The 26,500-nt window shown below is 37.5% G+C and overlaps 2 protein-coding genes and 1 long non-coding RNA gene across 7 annotated transcripts in view; 2 read left to right on the top strand and 1 right to left on the bottom strand.

The window, feature by feature from the left end:
- Nucleotides 1-8,200, bottom strand: part of LOC123867170 (E3 ubiquitin-protein ligase sina-like) — a 12,063-nt gene extending 3,863 nt beyond the window's left edge. The window contains exons 1-10 of one of the 5 annotated variants that reach the window (XM_045909084.1): nt 7,977-8,200; nt 6,646-6,750; nt 5,227-5,359; nt 4,769-4,905; nt 4,240-4,296; nt 3,965-4,135; nt 2,517-2,603; nt 795-970; nt 440-497; nt 285-328 (exon numbers count right to left, since the gene is read on the bottom strand). In XM_045909084.1, the coding sequence (XP_045765040.1) occupies nt 285-328; nt 440-497; nt 795-970; nt 2,517-2,603; nt 3,965-4,135; nt 4,240-4,296; nt 4,769-4,905; nt 5,227-5,359; nt 6,646-6,750; nt 7,977-8,043 (1,035 nt within the window). In that variant the 5' untranslated portion in view covers nt 8,044-8,200. Of the gene's footprint in view, nt 1-284; nt 329-439; nt 498-794; nt 971-2,516; nt 2,604-3,964; nt 4,136-4,239; nt 4,297-4,768; nt 4,906-5,226; nt 5,360-6,645; nt 6,751-7,605; nt 7,633-7,976 lie in introns of those variants that run through there. The other 4 variants (XM_045909085.1, XM_045909088.1, XM_045909086.1 and 1 more) reach the window with 4 other exon arrangements.
- LOC123867198 lies at nt 7,181-26,500 on the top strand. Its single transcript, XR_006796361.1, has 3 exons — nt 7,181-7,235; nt 8,722-8,724; nt 26,490-26,500. It is a non-coding gene; the product is annotated as an uncharacterized LOC123867198 (long non-coding RNA).
- On the top strand, nt 9,183-25,284 carry LOC123867162 (poly [ADP-ribose] polymerase). Its single transcript, XM_045909067.1, has 20 exons — nt 9,183-9,426; nt 10,687-10,828; nt 11,321-11,478; nt 11,723-11,904; nt 11,988-12,201; nt 12,423-12,528; nt 13,811-13,997; nt 15,838-16,057; nt 17,217-17,321; nt 17,867-17,972; nt 18,393-18,555; nt 19,222-19,378; nt 19,698-19,856; nt 20,429-20,565; nt 20,853-20,989; nt 21,784-21,947; nt 22,667-22,787; nt 23,402-23,561; nt 23,867-24,043; nt 24,768-25,284. Exons 1-20 carry the CDS (start codon nt 9,316-9,318, stop codon nt 24,838-24,840), a joined length of 2,979 nt encoding a protein of 992 aa, XP_045765023.1. The 5' UTR covers nt 9,183-9,315; the 3' UTR covers nt 24,841-25,284.

The following is a 26,500-nucleotide window of genomic DNA, read 5'->3' as shown; positions in this document are numbered from 1 at the left end:
AGGTTGTAATTTCTTGCAGATTTTAATCGGTTCGATTCCCGGGTGTGGCAAGCGAATTTTCGAAAATCTTTGAATGCAGTTTTATTTCTATTCAAAAATAAAGTACTTAATGTTTTCTTTAAGTAAAATTTTCTATCTACAGTATTAAGAGCACTTTCCCTTCAGGTGGCATTACAAAATTCCACCCTGTATATACATTATACATATAATATAAACTATATAAATTAAATAATTCCTCACGGAGGAAGTCGTAGGTGTCAGTTGGTATATAAAACGATACTCACTCGGTTGAGATCCTGAACTGCGATCGCCTGCACCTCAACACTGGCTAAAAATAAATTGCAATGTATAAAATATTTATATGCCAAAATACTCAATACAGTACAGCTACAAGTCAGTAAAATTATTTTATGTTAAGAATTATAATAATTAGGTATACCTTCTCTTTTTCTTTTGGTCACCCGCAATGCAGCAGTCTCAGCTCCTTCAGCATTTTCCTAGAAAACAAAGTTTACTTGATATTTAATTCGAATCGAAATGTGTGTATAGTGTGAGAGTGAAGTGGAATGATTGACACAGCTTCGTTTCGTTTCTTTTTATTGGCACGATCATAAATAGTCAATTGCCTATTTGCATTTCGAAAAGTTTTATTACTATCAGACCGTCTTTCATGAAGTCGCCGCACACAGCCTTACTTTTTAAAATACAAATGTATGAATTTTGACTCTATGGAATATATGTTTAGTCCAGCAGTCGTGTTTGGTCGTGTATGGGTTTAAGCGAGCTACGAGTACCTCGTTCCCATCGTCGTCCCCGCTGGCTTGCGCCTGGTTGGAGACGTTGTCGTCCGGCTGCTGCTCCCCTTCTGCGCCGTCTGTCTCCATGGCCAAGTCCACCACTTCCACTTCCTGCGGTACTCTCGGCGACTCTCTTCCTGGCTGCAGCGGCCGTCCGTCAACACGCGACTCCACTAGTAAAATAAAATCATTCTATATCCTCGGACCGGCGCACGAGCTCCTGGAGTGTACGAGCGTGGCAGAACATCGAGAACGCCATTTCGGATCCCCAACCTCACTTCATGAAGCCCTCAGCAACCTGAGCGGTCTACTCGGCTTCTGGAGCGAGCTTGGATGGCTGGAGTGAACTCCGGCGGGGAGGGGCAACGCACGCACAACAGACGGAAACGTTTAAGTGCGGAAACTAGCCCAGAGAGAAGAAGAAGAAGATCCTCGGACCGGCAAAAAATCATCCACTCTGGAATTGTGATCTGGAAAAATAGGCTGGATCGCACATCGAACAAACGTCACCATCCGTTATCGCAAATCAAGTATAGTCCGCATAAATCTTCTTGGCGGTCGAGTGAACATAGTTTACAGATTGTTTGCACGTCACTAGACTTTACAGTTTATTTGAAAGTAATGTGACTGTGCGTCATACAATAACAAACTTAAAACATCAGCTGTTGTCAAACATATAGCGGGTGGGTATGGGTGGATGGATGGAGTTATCGCTCGATAAGATGTAGGTACTTTTCATTGAACAAGTGTAAATTAAAAATTTATAACACCCCCGACAAGTGAAGGTTACAGTAACTAGAAAAGAGCTGATAACTTTCAAACGGCTGAACCGATTTTCTTGGATTATAGCTAAGAACACTCGATCAAGCCACATTTCAAACAAAAAAAAACTAAATTAAAAACGGTTCATTAGTTTAGGAGCTACGATGCCACAGACAGATACACAGATACACAGGTCAAACTTATAACACCCCTCTTTTTGGGTCGGGGTTAAAAATCTATCCTCTCTTGAGAAATCTGAAATCGGCTGATCTCTACGATTAATGCTCAAAATTACAGTCAATTAAACAATAAAGTATGGTTTGCCGCTATTCTTATCGAATTGTAATCCTTCTAGTTTCGTTTCTAATTCTATGGCGTATTCTCTAGTGAATCCCCGCACAGCTCCCTTTTGACACCCAAAATTAGTCATTGCGCCTAAATTAACAAAATTCGCGTAGCTGCCAAGATTTACGAGGACTATTTAGTCCAATCTGAAATTACAATTTACGACATGACGGTGTTTATTTTTTAGGTTCCGTACCTCAAAAGGAAAAACGGAACCCTTATAGGATTACATTGTTGTCTTTCTGTCTGTCCATCAGTCCGTCTGTAGTGTCAATAAAACCTATAGGATACTTCCCGTTGACCTAGAATCATGAAATTTGGCAGGTAGGTAGGGTTTTAATAGTACAAGTAAAAGAAAAAATTCTAAAACCAAGAATTTGTGGGTACATCACAAAAAAAAAATCTGTTTCAATTTTCAAAGTTATATAACTATACCAAGTGGGGTATCATATGAGAGGGATTTTACCTATACATTCTAAAATTGATTTTTATTTATTTTTATGCATGATAGTTTTTGATTTCGTGCAAAATGTCGTTAAAACCGAGTACGGAACCCTCGGTGCGCGAGTCTGACTCGCACTTGAACGATTTTTGATTAAGGACGTAGTGTACCTTCCCTGTCGTTTTGTTCCGGCTCCTCCATGTTATTATCCGTTGGGTTGGCAGCTGCCGTTGGTAGTCGTGATGTGGGCTCGAAATCTATAGATTAATTACTATAAAGAAAGAGTACAAAGGGGTTCGAAGATTAGTGGCCAATGGTCCGGCTGCCATTTAGATTTCTTGCAAATATGGTGTCACAAGCTGAAGCCTATTAATATCGATAACTCAGATGATTAAATAATATAATAGATCTTTTTGTCGTAAAATCGGCAGTTATAACAGGTGAAATAACAGTAAATCGATATAATATTTTTCATCTCACGCGCTCGGAAAAGATTCGTTAGCCCTTTGAAATCTGAGTGGAAAGCGGTAATTTTGCTAGCGAGCAAAGTACGAGCTGAAATTCGAACGTGACGAACTGTGATCGATGATTGGGTTACTTAGATCATACATTTTTTCTTTCTATTAAAAATACCACATAATGAAACGTTCAGAAACGCGGTTCGTCCTTACAGTTTTTACTATATTAAGTGGCCTGTTGGAACTGTTGCTGTTATTTTTTAAATCAAATTAAATATAGTATCTACCTACTACGTTCCAAATTCTGTTTACTCCGTTGAGTAAATACTTGGAGTAAATAATATAATGAAGTTCATTGAATATAAATTTTTTTTGTTCAATGTTTGTTTTGTTTTTTTGGCTCGGAATTTATTACAAACTCTCGCGATAAAATAACATGTTTGCAGCCTTGCACAAGAAATATCTATTATTATACAAGTTATATATTAAATCTACTGAGACATTTCAAAAATAGAGTTAAAAACCTGTCGGTTGAGAGTCACAATATGGGGTTTCTTGACAGACACGATAAACAACAAAGTAACCCTATACAAGTTCCTTTTTTCCATTCAAGGTATGGAACTTTAAAAACCAAGAAACCTCATTTTTGGAGTGCTGGTCAGTCCTGAGTGTTAGTTAAGGTAAATTATGTTTCAGGTTAAAATTATGTCTATAAAAATTAGTGTGTGATCCGTAAAATAAAGATTTCTAACTAACTAAATATAACAAGTGTAAATTAAAAATTTATAACACCCCCGACAAGTGAAGGTTACAGTAAGAACTAGAAAAGAGCTGATAACTTTCAAACGGCTGAACCGATTTTCTTGGATTATAGCTAAGAACACTCTCGATCAAGCCACCTTTCATACAAAAAAAACTAAATTAAAATCGGTTCATTAGCTTAGGAGCTACGATACCACAGACAGATACACAGATACACACGTCAAACTTTAACACCCCTCTTTTGGGTCGGGGGTTAAAAAGCAAAAGGTACACTTCCGCTAAGAAAGGATTTTTGAAAATTCAACCCCTAAGGGAGTAAAATTATTAGGGGTTTGAAAGTTGTGTAGTCCTCGCGGACAAAGTTGTGGACATAAGCTAGTATAATATCAAAGGCTGACCATCATCGGATGGCGCGCTGTCGCTGGGCGGCGCGGGCACCGGTGAGCGCAGCGGCGAGCGCGGCGGAGTGCGCCGCGGCGAGCGTGTCGGCGAGCCCGGCTGCGGGTGCAGATAGAAGCCCCCTTGCCGCTGAGATGTTTTGCCCCTTACACCTACGCCAGAATACTGCACTGAATAGTTTGGCTAATTAGTAAGATTTTTTTTCTCGATACACTATAATATTGTAGTAGTAGAGTACAGACAACCTAGTTTTTAGTGTATGATAAACACAAACCTTTATGTTGCTCGTGCAGATTTGATTGCATCCTCTGCACATTCGATTTTGTAGACCCTATATACAATTTCGAAATTATACTCATGCCCATACTCATAAATCCATACTTAATATTATAAATGTGAAAGTGTGTCTGTCAGTCTGTCTGCTACCTTTTCACGGCCCAAGAGTGTAACCGATTCTGACGAAATTTGGTACAGGGTCAGCTTATATCCCGGGGATGGACCTAGGCTACTTTTTATCCCGGAAAATCAAAACGTTCCCACGGGATTCCTAAAGAGCCATCTGCTAAACCTATTTGTATGAAATTTGGTATATTTGTATGAAATTTGGTACCGAGGTAGCTCGCGTCCCTGTAATTGACATAGGCAACTTTTTATCCCGGAACATCAAACAGTTCCTACGGGATCTTTAAAAACCTAAATCCACGCGGACGAAGTCGCGGGCATCCTCTAGTACCTAAATAATAAAAAAGGATAGCCTTATTATCATATCATGGAATAATATCAAATTAGGCACATTTGCTTACGTGCTACTGGATGAGCGCAATGCCTGCTTGAACTGGCAACAGGGCGTAACTTCTTGATAGCAAAGATGCGTTGCAGGTTTGTCATTGGACTGGTTAGATCGGTACTCTCAGTTGGTTCTACTGAGCTTGAAGATGCCCTAAAACAAAAATATTAATTTACTCAATCCACGCTGACAAAAAATCTAAAGTCACGTTTCAATGTTTAAAAATCCCATGGAACTCTTTGATTTTCTAGGATAAAAAGTAGTATATACGTCTCCAGCATGCAAACTATTTCTGTGACAAATACTTGTATACGATGCTCGTGATTTAGGTTTATGAAGAAACCTGTGACTCTTTGATTTTCTGGGACAATAAGTATGGATTTAATTATTATATATATTATTATTAATTATTATAGATTATAATTATTATAGATACTAAAAAAAAGGTAGACACAGAACTAAATGAGTATATACCTTGATGGCCCTGCTGAAGGTCCAGATGCACATGTTCTAGGAAGATTATTGCTAAGCAAAGACCAGAACAATTCACTCTCAAATTTTGCGCTATGCCTGCGACGATAGGGGCTCTGCGTCGCGTTGGCTTGTGCTAAGGTGAAAATGAATCATTTTATAGCTAATTTTAAATGTTTACAGGCGTGAAATTGCATACATCTAGGGCAAACTTAGTGTGCATTTAGCAGTGATGACAAATGGAATATATCAATATATGAATCCATCCTAGTCATTGTTGCTAATAGGATAGGCTTATAAGAAAGCTCAGTCACTCAGCAGGCAATGGAGAGAGTTTATGCTTGCAGTTTTTCTATGTGTTTAAATTATAAATTAAAAGATCTGCAGGAGAACCGACCAACATAGCTGAGTATGCTGATTAGCTGCAGTTGCAAAGGGCAGTTCACATAGTTCATAGAAAAACCAATAAACATTGGGGTCCCAATGTGCTGGAATGATGCCAGCGCAGCGTTGGAAGTCCCCGGGTTCGGTGGCAACATCAACTGAGTCGCCCCTGGATTCAAGCGGTGAGACTATGATGTGTGGAAACCCTACAAGAGACCTATGTTCAGCAGTGGAGCACGGCGAACCATGCAGGTTTTATTCCTAGAAGTACCATGTTTTCTTAAGAAATTATTTTTTTAACTAGTTGAACCAGCCCTACTTTGCACAGGTGGCCTACCTACCCATTCCATAGACAAATATAAATTTATAATCATATTGCCTACTACCTTTTCGTCATTTGTGATTCGGAAGCAATGTTGACCAAAGTCAGTAACTGGATGGGTGACCGACTTTGGAGGTCCGAACCTGACCCTTTCGTGTCCTCTGTTCCTCGGAGAGCAAGTTAAGGCCCAGTTATTATCACTAACATCTGATCATAACAGTACAAACCTAAGAGTTCAAACCTCATTCTCTTAGTCGAATTGTATGTGGGAGGATCTGGGAATCCACTGCATTGCTGTCCTAAGAAAATTCCTGCTATTATGTGATTAGTTTGTTTGTTTGTTTGAAAAATGTCTTTATTATCAAATATTAAATATATACACAGTTTATGTCCCGGTAACACACACAGGATAAACACAAAATAATAAATCTAACACAGTTTTGCAGGCTATACACGCCCCTTTCAAACTTACCAATATCATAGTTAACACTCCATTCACATCATAAATACATCACAATAGGTTAAAAAAAAAAAACTAATTTTGCAAACCTTAGTACACGGTTAACACTTCTACACATATATATTTAAATGTGTTTAGTTAAATGTGATTAGTATAGACGTCACAACCCTCAGCATTGAAGAATACAACACACAGAGAGAGAGTGTAGTTTATAGACAAGTATTTCAAGCTAGCCAAATCTAAGAAATAATTTTACCACTAGTCTCTGGAACATTAGGATGTGTTGTATCTGCTTGGCTCCTGCTGGTTGTAGAAACAGATGCAGGAGTAATTTGTGTAATTTGTGGATTATCGTCATCATCTGCAATATAAATAATAAATTAATAATATTTCTCTACTTATTTAAAAAACAAACTGATTGTGAGGTATCATGATGATGATCATAATGTTAAAACATCTTTAGGACAACTTGACAAGTATAATTTATAATTGGCTCCACTATAGAATGAGTCACAATCAATTTGATTTAATGGGGGATGAAGGGAGGTAGAGCAGGTGGTGCTGAAACCCTAGTTACAGAGTGAGGAAATCAATAGTTTTTTCATAATTTTAATTGCGAAAAATATTAAAAAAGATTTATTAACCAAATACAACTTATGCAATTTAAAGCACAGTACAATCTCACTAATCCAGCATTATTAAAACTAGAGGGTGTTGAGATTATTGGATTTTATGGAAAAAATAAAAATAAAATAATACATTACATATTAATAAAGGTCATACAATGTTCATGTTCTACACATTGTTTTTATAACTGAGATAATATATCTCACAATTAACTAATTAGTCATTACCTATATAGTCTTAAAATCATCCTCAATTGAGGTTTGTTTTTGTGCAACTTTAAGTCCATGTTTAAAAACCACACTGGCAGGTGCCGGATTACAGGAAGGGTCGGTCTATTGAGTGGCGGATTAATGAGATTCTACTGTATAATAATTTATTTATATTCACTTGACAAAGGTCAATTTGCACTGCAACTATAAGTGTGATTGATAAAATAACTAAATCAATAATCTATTAGCCAAAACCTTAGGTAAGATTATGTTAGATTAGAACATACATGCACTTAGGTTATATTGGGTAATATACCTATAGTGTGCGAAAACAAAAGTAAATAAGTATAGTGACAAATAGCACCAAAAATAGTACCTACTTACTACTAAGTAATTTTTAAAACGAAAATTGTTGTCCAGACTGAAATTTTATCCAAGGCTTCAGGACCACCTCATACCCCCTCAAATCAAATTGACATAGCCTATAACCCCTATAAATTGAATAAAAAACATTTTCTTTTTTACAACAATGTACATAGTATTCTCAAAAAATGAAGGGCTTAGATTAACTATTATTGACGAGATCAATCATTGATCCGTGGCGTAGGGTAGTTCAAAAATTACCAAAAGACGTTCGTGCCATGGTTCAATGCATCCAATACAAGTGCAGTAACGGTCTTCACATTTTTCAGAAGTTCTTAGGTAAACTGAAATCTGTGTTCAGTTCCAATCCGATAAAAATGCAACTCACCCGAGCTCCAAGGGTATTCACTAAGACCGAGAGATTTTTTTAAGGTTTCTCGTCTACTATTGCCCATTTTCAACCTATATAAGTTAGATATTACTAAGTTTTGATTAATTAATTTTAATTCCTTTATGTAAAAAGTACACCAATAAAGAAAAAGTAAACACGACCCACATGCACTTATTATTAGAACGTAGTTGGTAGTGTTCACCGACCAGAAATCAGAATAGTGTTTAAATACTCTTTTTTTTTTCTCTCTCGTCTGGCTTTACAAAGATAAGCCAATGTCAAGTTTGTAGTTATATTTTGTAACTATACATGTATGGAGCCCGTCTGTGCCGGTGCTTGCCGACATACGCACGGCACCCCCTTCAGTCAGTTTGAACAAAAAAAAAACAAGGCAGAGCACGCCCGCGGCCCGCCACCTAACACCAACACAGACGAAGTCCATATACTCTTTGTTATCTCCAACAAAGAGTATATATAAGAAATAAAGTAAAGTATCGACTAATTTGTGTTAGTCGATACTTCACTATGTATACTAAGTATTTATAAGAAAAAAGTAAAGTATCGACTGTGAGAATAGTCGATACTTTAGTTTATTCCTTAAACTGGACCTTTTCAAGTAAAGATTTTTATATAAACCTGTGAGGATGCTATTGCCATTGTCGCAAATAAAATAACCATAAGCCTACGTTGTCGTATTAGGTTAGAAATTGCGAAAAACCAAATTAAATTTAAATTTCGCGAGCAGGTCGGTCTCATGACCCTAGTAAGCTTGCCGACAAGTTGCCAACGTTCCGGAGCGTTCCGGTTGGCAGCTGTGATGAGCAGGCAAGCCATCTGCAAAGAGCATTCAACCATGATATTGTTTTTTTTTTTTTCTCTCTCGTCTGGCTTTACACTGATTAGCCAATGTTAAGTTTATAGTTATTAACAAGTTAGGGAAACTATATGTATAAGTATGGACTTCGTCTGTGCCGGCTCCCGCCAACATACACGCGGCGCCCATTTAGAGAGCTTCCCAGTCAGTTCCACCACCAATAAAAACCAGCAGAACACAAAAACCAGCCACTTCTCACAAAAAAACTCTCCAAAAAAGCACTGCACGCGCGCCAACAAACGCCACCACAGACGAAGTCCCCATGATATTGTAATCATAGGATGTAATCTGGTAATCACTACGTTTGCCATCTGTGATCTGTGGTGTTTGGCGATGCTGGCAGCACTGGGATTCAAATATTTTTTGAACGAGTTCTGGGTAGAAAGAGGAATTATTTTGGATATTTATTTTTCAAATTTCAATTTTCAGTTTTGTTTAGAAATTTGAAATTAGACATTAACAATGGCTGATTTGCCGTATCAAGCCGAATACGCTAAATCAGGCAGAGCAGGTTGTAAAGCATGTAAGCAAAAAATTGACCAAGGAACCCTACGAATAGCGATCATGGTGCAGGTAATACTTTCATGGCATAAGTTTAGCTGATTCATAGCTCCATGGCGATAGAGTTAACTAGTACACCTATATTAAATTATTCTCAATCAATTAAGTACCAATTGGAATGTTTGAAGTTTAGTAATTTGATAATATATACTAGATGATGCGACTTCGTCCGCGTGGATATGTCTTTACGATCTCGCAAGAACTCTTTAATTTTCCGGGAAAAAAGTAGCTTATGTGTTAAATCAGGATTTAAGCTATGCCCATTAAAAATTTCACTCAAATCCGTCCTGTACAATAAGTACAGGACGGATTTGAGTGAAATTTTTTGCGTGAAAGAGTAACAAACGTACATATAAACATTCGTCTTTATAATATTAATAAAGTGTGATATTTTGACCGAAGCTTAACACTAGCTGTTGATGCCCGTTACTTTGTCCGCGTACATTTAGTTTTCAAAAATTCCGTCGGAACTCTTTGATTTTCCGAGATATGAAATAGCCTATGTAATTCTCTAGGTCTTTAGCCATACTCTTGTAAAAATCACGTCGATCCGTTGCTCCGTTGCGACGTAATTGTAGGGCAACCAACAGGCAAACAAGTGACAACAATTTATAATGTAGCGATTTCATGTTCAGGCATCTAACCGGCAGCCAAGCTGTTGCTGTCTGATCATCAGACTCAAATGGATTAGAATAAATGTGCATTTATTTTTTACTAAATGATGCCTGCAACTTTGTCCTTCTAAATTCAATCTTTATAAATCCCTTGGGAATTCTTTGAATTTTCGGGATATATTTATTATATTTTATTATATTAGTATTTATTTATTATATATATATTTATTTTATTTTATTATATATTTATTATATTAGTATTTCCATCTCCAGGATGTAAGCTATCTCTGTAACAAGTAGATGATACCTGCAAAGGCTATGTGAGTTTGGGTGTTTAAAACTCCTATAGGAATTCTGATTTTCTGGGAGCAAAAGTAACATATATGTCATTTCCTAGGGTGCAAACTAACTCTGTACCTTTTGACCAAATTGGCTGAACAGATGGGCAGAGAATAGCTATAAAAGTGAGCTGTATTGTGGAATTAAGTAGTTGTTTTTGAGGTTGCTTAGCAATTTTAGGATACCAAAGAAAAAGATAAATTTAAAGCCTTAGATTTAAAAAAAAATCTGACCCTTGTTATGACAGTTTTCATAGATATTTACCATACCATCCAGATTGTGAAAAAACCAACCTGATGTTTTGTTTTTGTCAATTCAGTCCGCTTTTCATGATGGCAAACAACCAAATTGGCACCATGAAGAATGCTTCTTCCGCAAGAAGTCTCCTGGGAGCATTGCTGAAATAGCTAATTTTAATAAGCTGAAACATGCAGATCAAACACGTATCAAAAGCCAGTTGGGTATGTTTTTTTGGTTGCATTAATAAAATGGCTTATTCTGTCCTTGCTGACATATGTCTGTCAAAATCCTTAAACACCTTCAAAAATCGTTTAAAGAACTATTAATTATTATTATCTGTATAACACCTTAGTATGTAGTATATCATAGGGATTTATCTGTCCGTCCGTCCCGTGAATTTGTGGTTACGCAGCAAAAACAATTAAAATATGTGCATGCACAAATAATTAATTGGTATTTTCAATTTTCAAAGCAAGATAACTATACCAAGTGGGGTATCGTAGGAAAGGGCTTTACTTGTACATTCTAAAACAGATTTGTTTGCCTAATAGTTTTTGATTTATCATGGAAAACATCCTACTTTCAAGTAATTTGCTAAAATTCTTCGAACTTATGGCAGATCACACTAAGAAAAAAAACTGGCCTTTTTGCCGGTTTTTTTTAACTCGTAAGGACAATTTTTTGTCTGCATCAGCATAGTTTTGAATTTTTAGGAAATCCATCAGGAATTGTCATGCCTGCTGAGAAGGGCAAGAAAGGCAAAGTAACAAAAAGGGAAAATAGTGAAAAGGCAGCTCTAGCCAATTATTCAATTGAATATGCTAAATCCAGCAGGGCAACTTGTAAACATTGTGATATTAAAATTTGTAAGGTAAATAATAGCTCAATAAATAATAAATTATTCAAGCTGGGCTAATTGCATTGGGCATTCAGAGACAATCAATTAGTGCTCATACTTACATCAAATCATAATAAATTGTTAATGCTTAATAATTGACTGAGTGACACAGTGATATTTGCTTAGCTCCTGTGATTCACTGATTTAAATAAACAGATCCTTAAGATATCAAATTGCAGTATATTAAATTACTCATATATTTATGCTCATATTTTAGGATGAAGTAAGGGTTTCAAAACTTGGATATGACCCCAAATTTGGTGATCACCCAATGTGGCACCATGTCCAATGTTTTGCTGAAAAGAAAAATGAATTTATGTTCCTCGCTGGAGGGGAAGATATCCCAGGCTTTAAAGATCTCAGCAAAGAAGACCAGAAATTGGTTAAGGAAACCATAAAGTATGTAATTTAAATTAAGTGAATATTAATATGTATATTAATTTACTTTATTTATGGGTATGATAGATGTTATTGTATGTTAGGGCATCTGCACTTGATGATGTGCCAGTGAAGAAACTAAAACTGGAACCCAAGGATGAAGTAGAAGAGAAAAAAGAGAAAGAATTGCAAAAGAAGATAGAGAAGCAGAACAAAACATTTCACAAATATAGGAATGGACTCAGCGATGTTCCCAGAAACCTTATTGATGATTTACTTGAAGAAAATTCGCAAGAAATTCTCAAGGGCAGAGATGAGGTTTGACACGTTTTTGTATAAAACCTAGTCCAATCTGTAGTTGGACCGTGACGATTTCGGGGAGGGGAAGTTGACAGTTCACTGAGCTGTTGCATCACGTCATCACACCCGTTCCGAACCGCTCCACTACTGCAGGAACCACTCAGTTATGCATAATTTCTGTAGTTTGCATTTGTGTAATGGTGGTCAATAATTTTCAAAAATACCTCTATTTGTTTCAGTGTTTGGATCATCTTGCTGATATATTAACATTTGGTGCTCTCGAGCCCTGCCCTGACTGCAAAAATGGCCAATTGGTATTGGATACATTTTCATATAAGTGTACAGGTAAGCTACTATGCTCATTGAATACATGCAATCATTGGATTTAATGTATAGACTGGGTGTTCTCAGTACAAATTGTGTTTCACAAAGCTGTTAATCAAACATGATACAGGCCATCAAGCTATAAGCAAAGATAGATCTCTCTCAGTGATCGTCGCTGTATTGCTGACATGTCCTTCTTGCATAAACTCGTAAATGGTATAGCAGATGCTCCCGACCTACTACAAATTCTCTACTTTACTATTCCAAAGAAGTCTAAGAGAACATCTACTAGGAAAACGTTCAGGATTAACTTATGCAAAACTAACTTGGGTAGTAATACTGCGCTAAATCGCCTAAGCCGCGTCTATAACGAGCTTACCAGCGCTCAAGAGGAAGTCGTCATTTTTCGGCAGAGTTTGATTACTTTTAAAAAATCTATGGCGGCAGCTGTCTCTGCTTGAGAGATTAATCGGCCAGTTCCTGTTTTGTAGTTGTTTCAATTATATTTAATTGCATAGTTAATAATTAAAAGTTATAGCAAATATTTATAATTAAGTAGAAGTAGAATTAAGTAGTCATATTTTGTCATTATTTTTAGGTACTAATTGTTAACACTTTGTTCTAATTATCCTTCGGAGCTATATTATTATTTTTTTCCCCCAAATTTATATGCGATCGGTCATGTACTTGTTTTCCCTGCAACAGCTGTGTGTGCCCGTAAGTGGTATGTCACACGAACTATGACTGTACTATTGTATTTTTTTTAAGTGTTTTGTGAACATGATGTGGGCGTACCTGAGAATAATAAATAAATAATGAAGGATTTCATGACGTTCAATAACGTATGGATATGCCATGAATTCCCACTATGTATTTTTTTGTAACTTAAAGGGTCCAAATAAAATGGAGCTCTGAATCAAATTTCAAGACTTTTTTAATGTAAGATCTTTCAGTTAGACCATTACAAATATTATCCCTGATTCATCATTATCATATCCATGATCATTTGGTTCGAAAAGAAGAGAAATCTTGTAAGCACTTACTGATAAATATGGGATTAAAATTGTCCAATCCTGGAATTCCGCAGTTGTAGCTATCACCCAAAAAAAAATCTTGTTTTGTCAACCAGTGGCCACTGCTTAGTATAGAGAATGCTGCATTCAATATGATTTGTATTAGATACATTGTTGTGGATAACATGTATCACGTAAGTTAAGAATACACATGATATAGAGGGTACCGAAAGCTTACTGAGCCCTTAAATATGTTCATGAGCCCCGTTTGAAAATATTTATTGCCACAGGTAACTTGAGTGAATGGTCGAAATGCAGATACACAACTAAAACTCCTAAACGGAAGCCAGTAAAGGTTCCTAAAGTATTCAAGGAAATCCCAATTTTGAAAAGTTACAAAGGTAAATGTAGTGAACGATTGTTTGAAAGCGAGCCTCCACCGACTTTGGTAGTGCTGAAAAAAGAGGAATCACAAAGGTAATAAGAATTTTCTTTCATACTTGACAAGTCTTGATTTGTATAAATTAACTTAAAATTTCGGTTTTTCACTATTCTAAGTTATTTTCTGCATTCAAAATGATTATCGTCTTTGGTATGCGATTGTTTTTTGATATACGAAGGTTAATGAGCCTCAATAGCTCAACCGGTAAAGGAGTGGACTGAAAACCGAAAGGTCGACGGTTCAAACCCCGCCCGTTGCACTATATCTACTCCTAGCACAAGCCTGACGCTTAGTTGGAGAGGAAAGGGGTACATTAGTCATTTAACATGTCTAATATTCTTTAAAAAAAAATACATATTGTTAAATGATTGCTGAAAAAAAGTAACAAACAAACAGATAAAGGCAAACTTTCGTAATATGCTTTTCTTTCAAAGAAAATATTGTGACCAAAATATATACATAATTCAGCAAAGTCTGGGCTATGTGTCACCTGATTAAGCTACTATACCTGAAAGTGAGGGGACTGATACAGACTGCGTAGATGGCAAGAGAAATTGGAGAGTGTTGGCCTGAGGATCAGCCGAACGAAGACAGAACATCTGTTCTGTGACTTCGGTGGCCCCTCCAGTTTCTCTGATATCTCTTTGGATGGCGTAACTCTACCTGTCTGCTCCAATTTCCGGTACCTCGGTTCGCTCTTCCAAAGTGACGGTAGCATTGATCGAGACGTGAACAATAGAATGAATGCGGGATGGATGAAATGGCGACAGGTCTCAGGTGTTATATGCGACCCGAAAATGCCCCTTAAACTTAAGGGGAAAATTTACAAAACTGTCGTTAGACCTGTCACATTGTATGGTTCAGAATGTTGGGCGGTAAAAGGGAAGGATGAAAGACGAGTACATGCGACCGAAATGCGAATGTTGAGATGGATGTGTGGTGTGACAAGAATGGATATGATAAGGAATGAATATATAAGGGGAAGTTTAAAAGTAGCACCAGTGGTAGAAAAAATGAGGAGTAATAGGCTGGCATGGTATGGGCATGTAATGCGGAGGGAAGAGAGTCATATCACTAGAAGAATGTTAAATATGCATGTGGATGGAGAAAAGAGAAGAGGACGACCAAAGAAAAGGTGGATGGATTGCGTGAAAGAGGATATGCGTATAAAAGGGGTAGATGATAAGTTGATGGATGACAGAAGAGAGTGGAAGAGGAAGACATGTTGTGCCGACCCCACGTAGCATGGGATAAGGGCTGGAAGAAGAAGAAGACCTGAAAGTGAGGGGATTATTGCCCAGCTGTGGCAGCTACGTTTTCTGTGATAACTATAAGCTAGTTTTTAGGGTTCCGTACCTCAAAGGGAAAAACGGAACCCTTATAGGATCACTTTGTTGTCTGTCTGTCTGTTCGTCCGTCCGTCCGTCCGTCTGTCGTGTCTGTCAAGAAAACCGATAGGGTACTTCCCGTTGACCTAGAATCATGAAATTTGGCAGGTAGGTAGGTCTTATAGCGCAAGTAAAGGAATAAATCTGAAAACCGTGAATTTGTGGTTACATCACAGAAAAAAAAATTAAAATGTGTTGTAATTTTCAAAGTTAGAAAACTATATCAAATGGGGTATTATATGAAAGGTCTTTACTTGTACATTCTAAAACTGATTTTTATTTATTTTTAAGCATAATAGTTTGTGATTTATCGTGCAAAATGTCGGAAAAAATGCCCGAGAACGGAACCCTCGATGCGCGAGTCTGACTCGCACTTCGCCGGTTTTTAATTTTACTATAGTCAATGTTCAGGTTCTAAAATGCTATGATGCCCGAGCACTGCCCCGTGGCTTGTGTGGATGATAATTTGTTATTTTTAATTTTTTAGTTCTCAGTCGCAACTGCCACTGCCTCCGTTGAAAAATCTGCAATTTTTCCTTTATGGTAAATTCAAAGCTCCCAAAGAAGAGGTGAAGAACCGCATCTTGAAAATGGGTGGTTTAGTTGTGAGCAAGCTGACTGACACGCTGGCCGCCGTCGTCAGCACCAAGCACGACCTGGACAAGATGCCCAGCAAGATGCGGGAGATACAGGAGAAAAACTTGGAGGTAAGATGTCTTGTTCTCTATAGGCAACTGGATATAGAAGCATAGATTCTTTTTTTTTTCTTTCTTCTCTCTGGGCTGGTTTCCGCACTTAAATGTTTCCGTCTGTTGTGCGTGCGTTGCCCCTCCCCGCCGAAGTCTTCACTCCAGCCATCCAAGCTCGCTCCAGAAGCCCAGTAGACCGCCCAGGTTGCCGAAGGCTATAGAAGCATAGGTAAAAGCGGTTTCGTTGAAAGCAAGCTGACAGACACGCCAGTCGCCGCCGTCAGTACCACGCATGGCCTGCATAAGATGTCCAGCAAGATGCGGGAGATAAAGGCGAAAGACTTGGAGGTAAGGATGCCTTGTTCTTGGTAGGCAACTGGACATGGTATGGGTAGTGGCGAAGTCATGAACAAGCTGACAGATACGCTGGCCGCCGTCGTTAATACCACGCACAACTTGGACAAGATGTCCAGCAAGATACAGGAGAAAATCAATCAATCAGTCTGTTTGCGTCCACTGCTGGACATAGAAGGGCCAGCATGCCTTCCCAAGAGCGCGCCACCACACACGTTCCTCCGCCTTCCTCATCAACCCACTTTCCCGCTCTCTTATCTTCTTAAAGTCGTCAGTCCAGCGGGTTGGAGGTCGTCTTACACTGCGCTTGCTGATACGCAGTCTCCACTCCAGAACACAGGAGAAAAACTTGGATGTAAAGATATCTAGCGCTCCGTTAAGGCAACAGAACATAGAAGGGCCAGCATTGGTAGCACCAAGCTCAGGAAATATGCAGGATATAACATTTGAAGAATAAGCCGCCAGATAAAGAATAGGATTACAAAGAGTAGCCTACTAGCGAGAGGTGCAGTAATAGCGGCAACGTCATGCATTTGTGAGGCATTTGTGGGGTGTCATTTTAATTTAATTATAAGTACTTTTTAGCAAATCATTAAATTTTATTTGACAAGCATCAAGAAATAATAGAAGCACAAGAAAGGTTTTGAGATAAACAGAGTAAAACTGCAGGATATTTTTAACAAAACATTTTATTTATGAACCTGATGTTTTCACAAACTGAGCAATATGGATTGTGAAAGTAATTATATGAATAAAATAAAATTTGGTTTATCACATGTAATCAAACAATCTAAACTTAAATTCAATTTATTAATTTTTCTAGGTTGTTGAAGAATCATTCTTGGATTTGATTGATCCTAAAGATGGAAGTGTTACAAAAACTCTTGATCTTATAAAAGAAAATAATATTGCGGACTGGGGTTCTGACGTAAGTACAAATTCAACCTGTCGATTTAGTCTAGAGATTTTTGTATAATTGAATAACTAGTGGATTTCATGGGTATGTAATAGTGCGTGCAAAAAAAGTAGTCAAACTAAATACGAAGCATATGACTGCGCATTTATTTATTTATTTGTTTTTTAAAGAATATTAGCCATTTTAATCATGACTATTCACCTTCTTACATTCTCCTTTTCCCTCCAACTAGAGATTTTCAAGTGATACTGGTCTTTTAACTATATAGATAAAGTTTAAAATTCTTTCACACTGAACGCGCCGCTGCCAGCCGCTGCCGTTCCGGTGTGAGGTCGGCCCTTAAGCTTGTGCTATAGGAGTGGGTACGACAATAGTGCAACGGTTGGGGTTTGAACCGCCGACCTTTGGGATTTCAGCCCACGGTGAAGGAAAACATCGTGAGGAAACTTGATAGTTTTCTATAATGTTTTCAAAGGTGTGTGATGTCTCTGCCTATCCCCACTTGGCCAGAGTGGTGGAAACAATAAAACAAAAAAAATTGTTTTTGAATGTTGTAGCCAACAAAACGTGTACCGCAAGATGTCATCGACGGAAAATCTATACCTAAATCTGGTAGCTTGTATGCGAAATCCAAATCTGCAATCATGAAACTAAAAGTACAAGGTAATTTATCACTTATTCTATCCCTTAAAATAATTACAAACTGATCCTGTGAGATCTTTGATTTTTGGAATAAAAAGTAGCCTTTATCACTCTCCAAATTTTCAACTATACATGTATCTACTGGTCATTCCTCGCTGAATATCTACACTTTTCTGGAGACGCGGCCTGTTGCGCGTCGCGCTGTTAATTGAATTCTTCAAACATGGTCAAGTATGGGAACGTTTTTGCAAAATCTGTATGAAGTCAAAACCCCGTTGCTGGTGTCGCTACGTTTCTCGCACCGCCTCTCCATATTACATATCCTCTCGCTGGCCTAACATTGACATACATACATAGACTGGTAAAATCTCAACTTTTCTTTTGACTTCGGTGTATTGCAAAAGCCATGTGACCATGGTCTAATATGATGTATTCGGGCAGGCGGTACAGCCGTGGACCCCGACTCGGGCGTGGCGGACATCGCGCACGTTTACCAGGATTGGAATGGCACCAAGTACACCACAGTGCTCTCCAAGACTGACGTGGTCGCGGGCAAGAACTCCTACTACAAGCTCCAAGTGCTGAAGGCCAATACGCAAAACAAGTCAGTACTGCAAACAAACAGCTCCTGTATTTGAGATTATTTAAGCTATGCATTCACTGAAAACATTTGTTTATAAATGCTGTTTCAGAAACTAAATCTACGTGTTTCTGAGACGAATTAGTATGTTTCTGAAAAAGTGGAAACTAACCTATAGCCGTAACCTGGCTTACCACAAAACTTTAGGCGCGGCTTAAACAAACATTATAACTGTTTAAGTTTTTGTGATGAGACCATACATGTTTACCGGCATGTTTCTGTGTTCTCTGCTGGTGATGGGGAGCAAGCAAAACAAATAACTTCTATAATAGGTGCTTACTAGTGTGGACATATACTAAACATGGTGATAGTGTGGGACGACGATTAAACGATTTGTGAATTAATAGAAATGTTTGAGACAAAGCGAATTTTACCAGGCGAATTGAAATATGTATCTAAACAATTGATTGATGTGGACTGCCAAGTCTCTGAAACATTATTTTCTTTAATATCTTTGTGGTGTTTCAGAAACATTGTATCCAATAGATGTAATTAATGTCTGTGGTGTATCCACAACTTGTTTCTCAGTGAATACATGGCCTATTTGATTTCATGGATATACTTGCTATTTATTACATTCTAAAATGCAAGCAGTATGCTCGTGTTGAGCGCTAATGGTTCCGTGTTCAGATTTTGGCTGTTCCGATCTTGGGGGAGAATTGGCACACCTATCGGTGGAAACAAACTTGAAGACTGCAAAAGCCTGGACGAGGCCATCAACAAGTTTGAAGATCTTTACCTTGAGCGAACACAAAACCCTTGGGAGATGAGAGATGATTTCATAAAGGTAATGAGTCTCAAAATTGGGAAACAGGCACACTCTTAGAACTTGCGTAAATTCAATGATTTATAATTTTGTCAAATAGTATTCAGTTCTGTGTATTCTTTATCATAATAATCCGCCCCCCTTGCATTGAACATTAATTTAATTGAATATCTCATTCAGTTGGATCAACCCTCTTCAGTCTACACTAAATATCCAAATTTCAGATCTGTAACTTATTGCGTCTATTAACTGGATGACTATGACATATGGACAGACATACAGACAGCAGAGTCACATTAAGTCCTTTGGGTACAACTGAAGTTTGGTGTTTGTGCATCAGATGCCAGAGGCGTACTATCCCATTGACGTGGACTACGGCGACGAACCGACGGCCGCCATGGCCGTGGACGCGAAGTGCAACCTTGCCATGCCCGTGCAGAAGCTGCTTACGAGGATCTTTGACATCAACACCATGAAGAAAACCCTCCTGGAGTTTGAAGTGAGATTTTTGTTCTTAATATGGTTATTATTATTATTGGCAGGCATCTGGTGTGACTAGTTACACCCTTCCGGCAAAATCGTGCCGCCATTTTCCGGTTCACATTGTTTCAAATTATATTTTAGTGAAGATTTTTTTTATATTTATGAATTTCGTTATAAAAGTACTACAAAAATGAGAAATTGTGCTTGATTCCATGCATTAATTTCTAAAGTAGGCATTATTTTATCTTGTTACTAACATGAATAGATATTCAATGGAATAAAATGCACTTAGCTCATAAAAATTTATTTAAAAAAAGTATTACATGCAAGAATAGAATAGAAATAATTTTTATTAAATTGAACTTTTATATGTACTTTTGAATCATCAAATGCATCGACAGCAAGCTAGCTTTCGGGTTGGAGAAGCGTTTTAAGACAAGAAATGTTTTCGTACCATACAAATTATAAGGATTGCCCTAAATTCTTAATAACTATTTAATGATTTTATTAGACCAATTTTTATCACTTAGTGTGATGTTAATTATTATTATCAGTGCCAGTACCAATATTTTTGTGTTTTTATTTTAGCTTGACACTGAAAAGATGCCTTTAGGAAAACTGTCCAAGAAGCAAATAAAATCTGGATATAATGTTCTGTCAGAGTTACTTAAATATTTGGAGAAAGGTCAAATGAATGAAAACAAAATCATCGATGCTACAAACAGGTACGAAAACGCGTGTTTTATGTTTTAATTATTATTATATTTTACTAAATGAATGAAAATGCCCGCGTGGATTTAGGTTTTCTACAAATCCAACCGGGACTCTTTGATTTTCCGGGATAAATCCTATGCTAGTCCCCAGGATGAATATAAAATTTAGTCAAAATAGATTTAACGGATGGGCAGTGAAAAGCTAGTTGACAGGCACGTTTTAGCATTTATAATATTAGTATGAATTAATATGTAATAAATAATAATAAAAAAAATTATTTTTATAATTTGCTTTACAGGTTCTACACGTTAGTACCGCACAATTTCGGCACGGATAATCCTCCATTGTTAAATTCAGTTGAAACAATTAAAAATAAAACTGAAATGCTGGATAACTTGCTGGAAATTGAAATTGCCTATAGTCTTCTTAAAAATGGTAAGTATTTTTTGCATTCACTATTCATGAAAAACAACAATGACATTAATATATTTGGTTTGGCTGTTAGGGTTCTGTACCTCAAAAGGAAAAAGGAACCCTCTTAAGATCACTTCGTTGTCTGACTGTCTGTGTCTGTCAAGAAAACCTGTAGGGTACTTCCCGTTGACCTAGAATCATGAAATTTAGCAGGTAGGTAAGTCTTATAGCACAAGTAAAGGAAAATAAAGGAAAAAATCCGCAAACTGTGGATTAGTGGTTACTTAAATCACAAAAAAATGTGTTCATGAACAAATTATGAGTATTTTCAATTTTCAAAGTAAGATAACTTTACCAAGTGGGGTATCATATGAAAGGGCTTTACTTGTACATTCTAAAACAGATTTTTATAAATTTTTATGCATAATAGTTTTTGATTTATCGTGCGCAAGTCTGACTAGCACTTGGTTGATTTCTTGTATTTTATCACCGAGAAAATATGTTAAAATTTGACCTAAAAAGTAGAAATGGACCGAAACCAGTATCATATTCGCTTATACTGAAATTTGAATGCATTTGTTGGATATAAAAGCGCGTGAGGTTCGGCCGGAGTCTGACAAAATTCAGCTTCGGCACATCTTTTAAACGAGTGTTCAGTTAGTTGGTTTTAATATACGGTTTAAACCGCATTTAGTTTCACTGGTTAAAAATTAAAAGGTATAAATACTGACCGCCTATAGCAAGCAAACGTTTGCTTGCTACGAGCACCAAGAAATCATTTTGTTAATGTAAATATGCGTTAATAAAATACACAGATAATGAAGATGAGGGTGTCAGTCCGATCGAAGCCCACTACCGCAAGCTGAAGGCGGAGATAAGTCCACTCGACAAGAAGTCGGACGAGTTCGCGATGATCGAGGAGTACGTGCGCAACACGCACGCTGCCACACATTCCAGCTACTCGCTCAAAGTGCAAGAGGTTTGTATTGCTATCATACTATAACAGATCAAGATGTTCTCCTACCAGAACTAATCGCAACGAAGAACTAATCAACGACGGTATCTAAACAAACACTACATAGGTGGACTATTTTACGTCACTCATAGTCGTTAGTGATGGGACGGCAAACTGACACACCAAAGAGAGTTCGCGGATACATCACAACCAGTTACATATCATTCTTCTCATTACATCTAGATAAATTGGGATCTTGACCTTTTGTTGTATGCATTATATCATATAGCTATGTAATAATGTAATAGATATTTGTCTTTGTCTGGTGGGAGGCCTCGGCCGGGACTAATTACCGCCCTAACGGCAAAAGCCCCAAGCGATTAAGCGTTCCGGTATGATGCCGTATGCCATACAGGTGTTTGACGGTTTTTAGGGCAGTCTCCTTCCGACTCGAGACTTACCGATTATTAAAATACTTTTGGTGTTTAAGTGTTTGGTATTTTCACTAAATGGTTGCAATAGCAATTGCGCCCTGGTCAAATGAATATTGCAGTTAGGTTGTTTAAAGGATTGAAACTCTTGATAAGCCTCTACGCGTTTTGATCTATATCCCCGCGCAAGCTTATGAGACAACGTTTTAATAACTTATCATAAAATGAGTTAAATTATACCAGCTCTTCTGACTGACGACTGAAGTATTATTAATTAAGTACTACACGTTCTCTATAAATTGCTTGTGGCAGGTATTTAAAGTGGTCCGCGAAGGTGAGGAGAAGCGCTTCAAGCCATTCAAGAAACTTCACAACAGAAAGCTCTTGTGGCACGGATCGAGAGTTACCAACTTTGCTGGTATACTCTCACAAGGTTAGTCAACCTTCATTATTATCTTGTAGGTACAGCTAAATTGGAGCTGTGGATTCCAAGCTTCATAAATCTCATACATATCTAGCCATGTAATCTTAGATTTCTTATCTTTAGCCTTCAAGAAAAATCTAGCTTAGCTACAGAGCTATGATGCGATTCGTTTCTTTATTGCCGTCGTTTGTGAAATGTGATATGGTATATTTTGTGAATTGACTTAACAGATGTGAAGTGTGATATGTCATTTGAGGATTGCAACGCTAACAATTCGATATCTGTATGGTTGCCCGACTTTGGAGGTCAGATATTGGCCTTTTCGTTTCTGCCATGATTCAGAGAGCACGATTTGTGATAAACCTGAGACAAAATCTAGCTCTCTTAATAAGTTTATTTGTTCATAATGTACACTGTCCCTACAGGAAGTCCTAATGCGACAGTGCGATAGACATGTATTAAGCTAACTTATGTCTTATACATTATTATCCCAAGAAAACTCTTACCATTATAGGATTAATGGAAAAGGGTCACAACTTTCAGCAATGTGGAATGCAGAGAGCTGCGAGTATTCATACAAACTCTCCCCAGATGTACATTTTCGAGCTTTGTTCTTTATGCAGGTCTCAGAATCGCGCCCCCGGAAGCGCCGGTGACGGGCTACATGTTCGGCAAGGGAATCTACTTCGCGGACATGGTGTCCAAGTCCGCTAACTACTGCGCCACTGACAAGAAGAACAACGTCGGCCTGCTGCTGCTGAGCGAGGTGGCGCTCGGAGATATGTGAGTTCTTACACCTTTTCACTACTACTTTTCATTTTTCCAACTGTATCTTGTATTAGCATACGCCTAGTATTTGAATTTACAATAAGAATCATCATATCTCAAAACGAGAAAAACGGATTCAGAGACTTTTGAACCCTGTCCTGTCGCTCCTGGCATCTTCTTCTTCCAGACCTTATCTCATACTACGTGGGGTCGGAACAACATGTCTTCCTCTTCCACTCTCTTCCGTCATCCATCAACGTATCATCTACCCCTTTCACGCAATTTGTCGTGTCCAACAATGTCCAAATTTTCGTCTACAGGAAAGAATGCTGCCAGGCGGAGTACGTGACGAAGCTGCCGCCGGGCAAGCACTCGGTGTGGGGCCGCGGCCGCACGCAGCCCGACCCCGCGCAGAGCCGCATGCTCGACGGCGACGTACAGGTGCCGCTCGGCAAGCCCGTCACCGCGCCCGTTAACACCTCGCTGCTCTACAACGAGTATCCTTTTTACAATATATGCGCTTAAAATATTATTTTAATTGCTCTACCATCAAAGGATCATGCCTTAGAGCTTGTCTTATGTGAAAAAGGCATATTTAAAAAAACTGGCATCGGAAGCTGCCCCGCAGAAGCGAAGCAAATGTGCATTTAGTTTGACCGGACTGGACTAGACTGGACAGTCCAGCCCTGTCTAGTCAAGTCGAGCCAGTCAGTCAGCCAGTAAATACTAAAGAACTCATGTAAAGTAAGAAGTTGCTATTTCGCGTGTATCTCAAATACTTTATAGTTACTAATTATCATATGCTCCATAAATTACAGCACGAAAGGGGAGGACATTTATTGGAATGCCCCCTAAACTAACAAACAAATTTTCACAACTCCTCAAATCTGATTATACCGGAGGCCGATCGCAGATGGACTTATTGGAAACGAAAAAAAAAAACGAAAAACTAATTATCACAAAAAAAATGTTACGGTTGAAAATTGTGAGAAAAGTCATTAAAAGACTCATATCTCCTAAACTACTAAAAATTACTGAACATACATAGGGGTGATTTGGATACCCCTAATATAAGGTATATAAAATTTTCTTGTAGAGGTCACTTCCGCGGCCACCCTGTATATGTATATTGAGCAGTAAAACGACTATCCGTTATTCTCCATTGACACCAATTAGGGTTTGTGCATGATAACCAGATGTTTCCTTAACATATTGCGTCAGATTCATTGTATACGACGTTGCGCAAGTAAACGTCAAATATTTGATACAGATGCAGTTCAACTATGCCTACTGAACAATCTACGCAGTTTATTATTCTTAATGAGAAAGTATTAAAAATTAAAATGTTACAAACTTTTTGTTTCCAGTTTATTTGCGCTGTGCCATTATTAAGTTTCTTATTTTCATCAATTATTTTTAGTATTAAGTTTCAGTTTAAATATTCCACTACTGATTAATTATTATTATTAATGATAAAAATAGTTTTAGTTACTCGCTTACATATTATCTTATCTGTGATTGGTTTAATTTTTGCATTTTCATTTGAATTAATAAATAACTAAGAATGTTAAACAAACCAGTGGCATGCAGATTAAAGAAGCATAAAAGTATTGCTGCCTACCTAATGTCACAATGTTTGGTTTCAAACCCTGTGCACACTACTGCTATATGTTCATAAAAAACGATAATAATGTTGATTCTTGATAATTCGTAAAAAAAATATAATTTGTAACAGTTTTAACTGTGTTTTATTTCTAAGATTTTAGTAAGTATTAGTTAAGCTCGGAATTCGTTGCAATGCGACTAACGCGCTACCTTTTGTACGTTGACGGTACATAGTACCTACCGTAAACCTTCCGCAAGTGTCGACAACAACTTTACAAAGTTTCATCTCGTCGCTGGTATAAGCAAGTTTTTTAATTTTAGTATGCTAATGTGTCGTATCGAGTTTCTAGAAATCAATTTGCTCTTATAGCGTCCAACCTCAACTTTGCACAATCTATTTAACCCAATACAGACTGACTGGATAAAGTTCTAAGGTTTCCTTACACTACGGAACCCAACATCAGATTCGGAGCTTGTAATTCGTTAACCGTGCTGCGTGCATCTCCTGGGTCACCTTGACGCTTGAGGCATATGAGTAGATATTGTTCTTGAGGCATGACATGAAGGATCGTGTGATCGAAAATAATGCGCTTTAATGACGACTCTTGTTGGAATACTTAATTCTACAAAATACACTACCATATATTTACAACAACGTTACACGTACATAACGTTATTATGAAATAATACAAATAGACATTTCTATACGTCCATGATTTTCGCAAAACTTAAATTATTGGCATTCTAAAAACCCCTGCTGCTATATTAATGTTACCCGCATAGAAATTCGAATTCGAAGTACTAGTTGCTATAAAGCATCAGTGCGATGTCAAATAAGAGAAAAAAATTGAGTTCTTAAATATAACTGTACTACAACATTAAAATTTAAAATATACCAAGCGACGGAAATCAATATAATTACTATAATATTTCGGCGTTTATTAATACGGGTTTTAGTTTTCAACTTTATATTTTTATTGTTAAATGTGTGTCTGTGGTTTTTAGGTAGTATCTCATCTGTCATTGTGAAATTGACGTGACGTTAGACACTTGACATAATTTTTAGTGATGTGGACTTTACGTAACGCTTTTAAAAAAACGTTATTTTATCAACTAATTTTGCAATAAAATGCTTTATTAGAAACCCTAAATCCTAAATTTGTTTTATTCTTACCATCAATTTTCTAATAGATCTCTTCACCATTCAAATAATGTCAATCAACACAACACGTTACACTAAATCTTTTTAGTAAGTACCTTCAGGCTTCACTTCATACACAATTTACTTTACACCGAGCTGACTCAACGCGATCATATCGTGAAGCAAGAGATCTGGAGTTTTAAAATTA

This window comes from Maniola jurtina, chromosome 7 (assembly GCF_905333055.1).
Source record: "Maniola jurtina chromosome 7, ilManJurt1.1, whole genome shotgun sequence".
NCBI lineage: Eukaryota > Metazoa > Arthropoda > Insecta > Lepidoptera > Nymphalidae > Maniola > Maniola jurtina.
The sequence above is the reverse complement of the archived record's forward strand: the minus strand, read 5'-3'. Positions and strand labels throughout refer to the sequence as shown.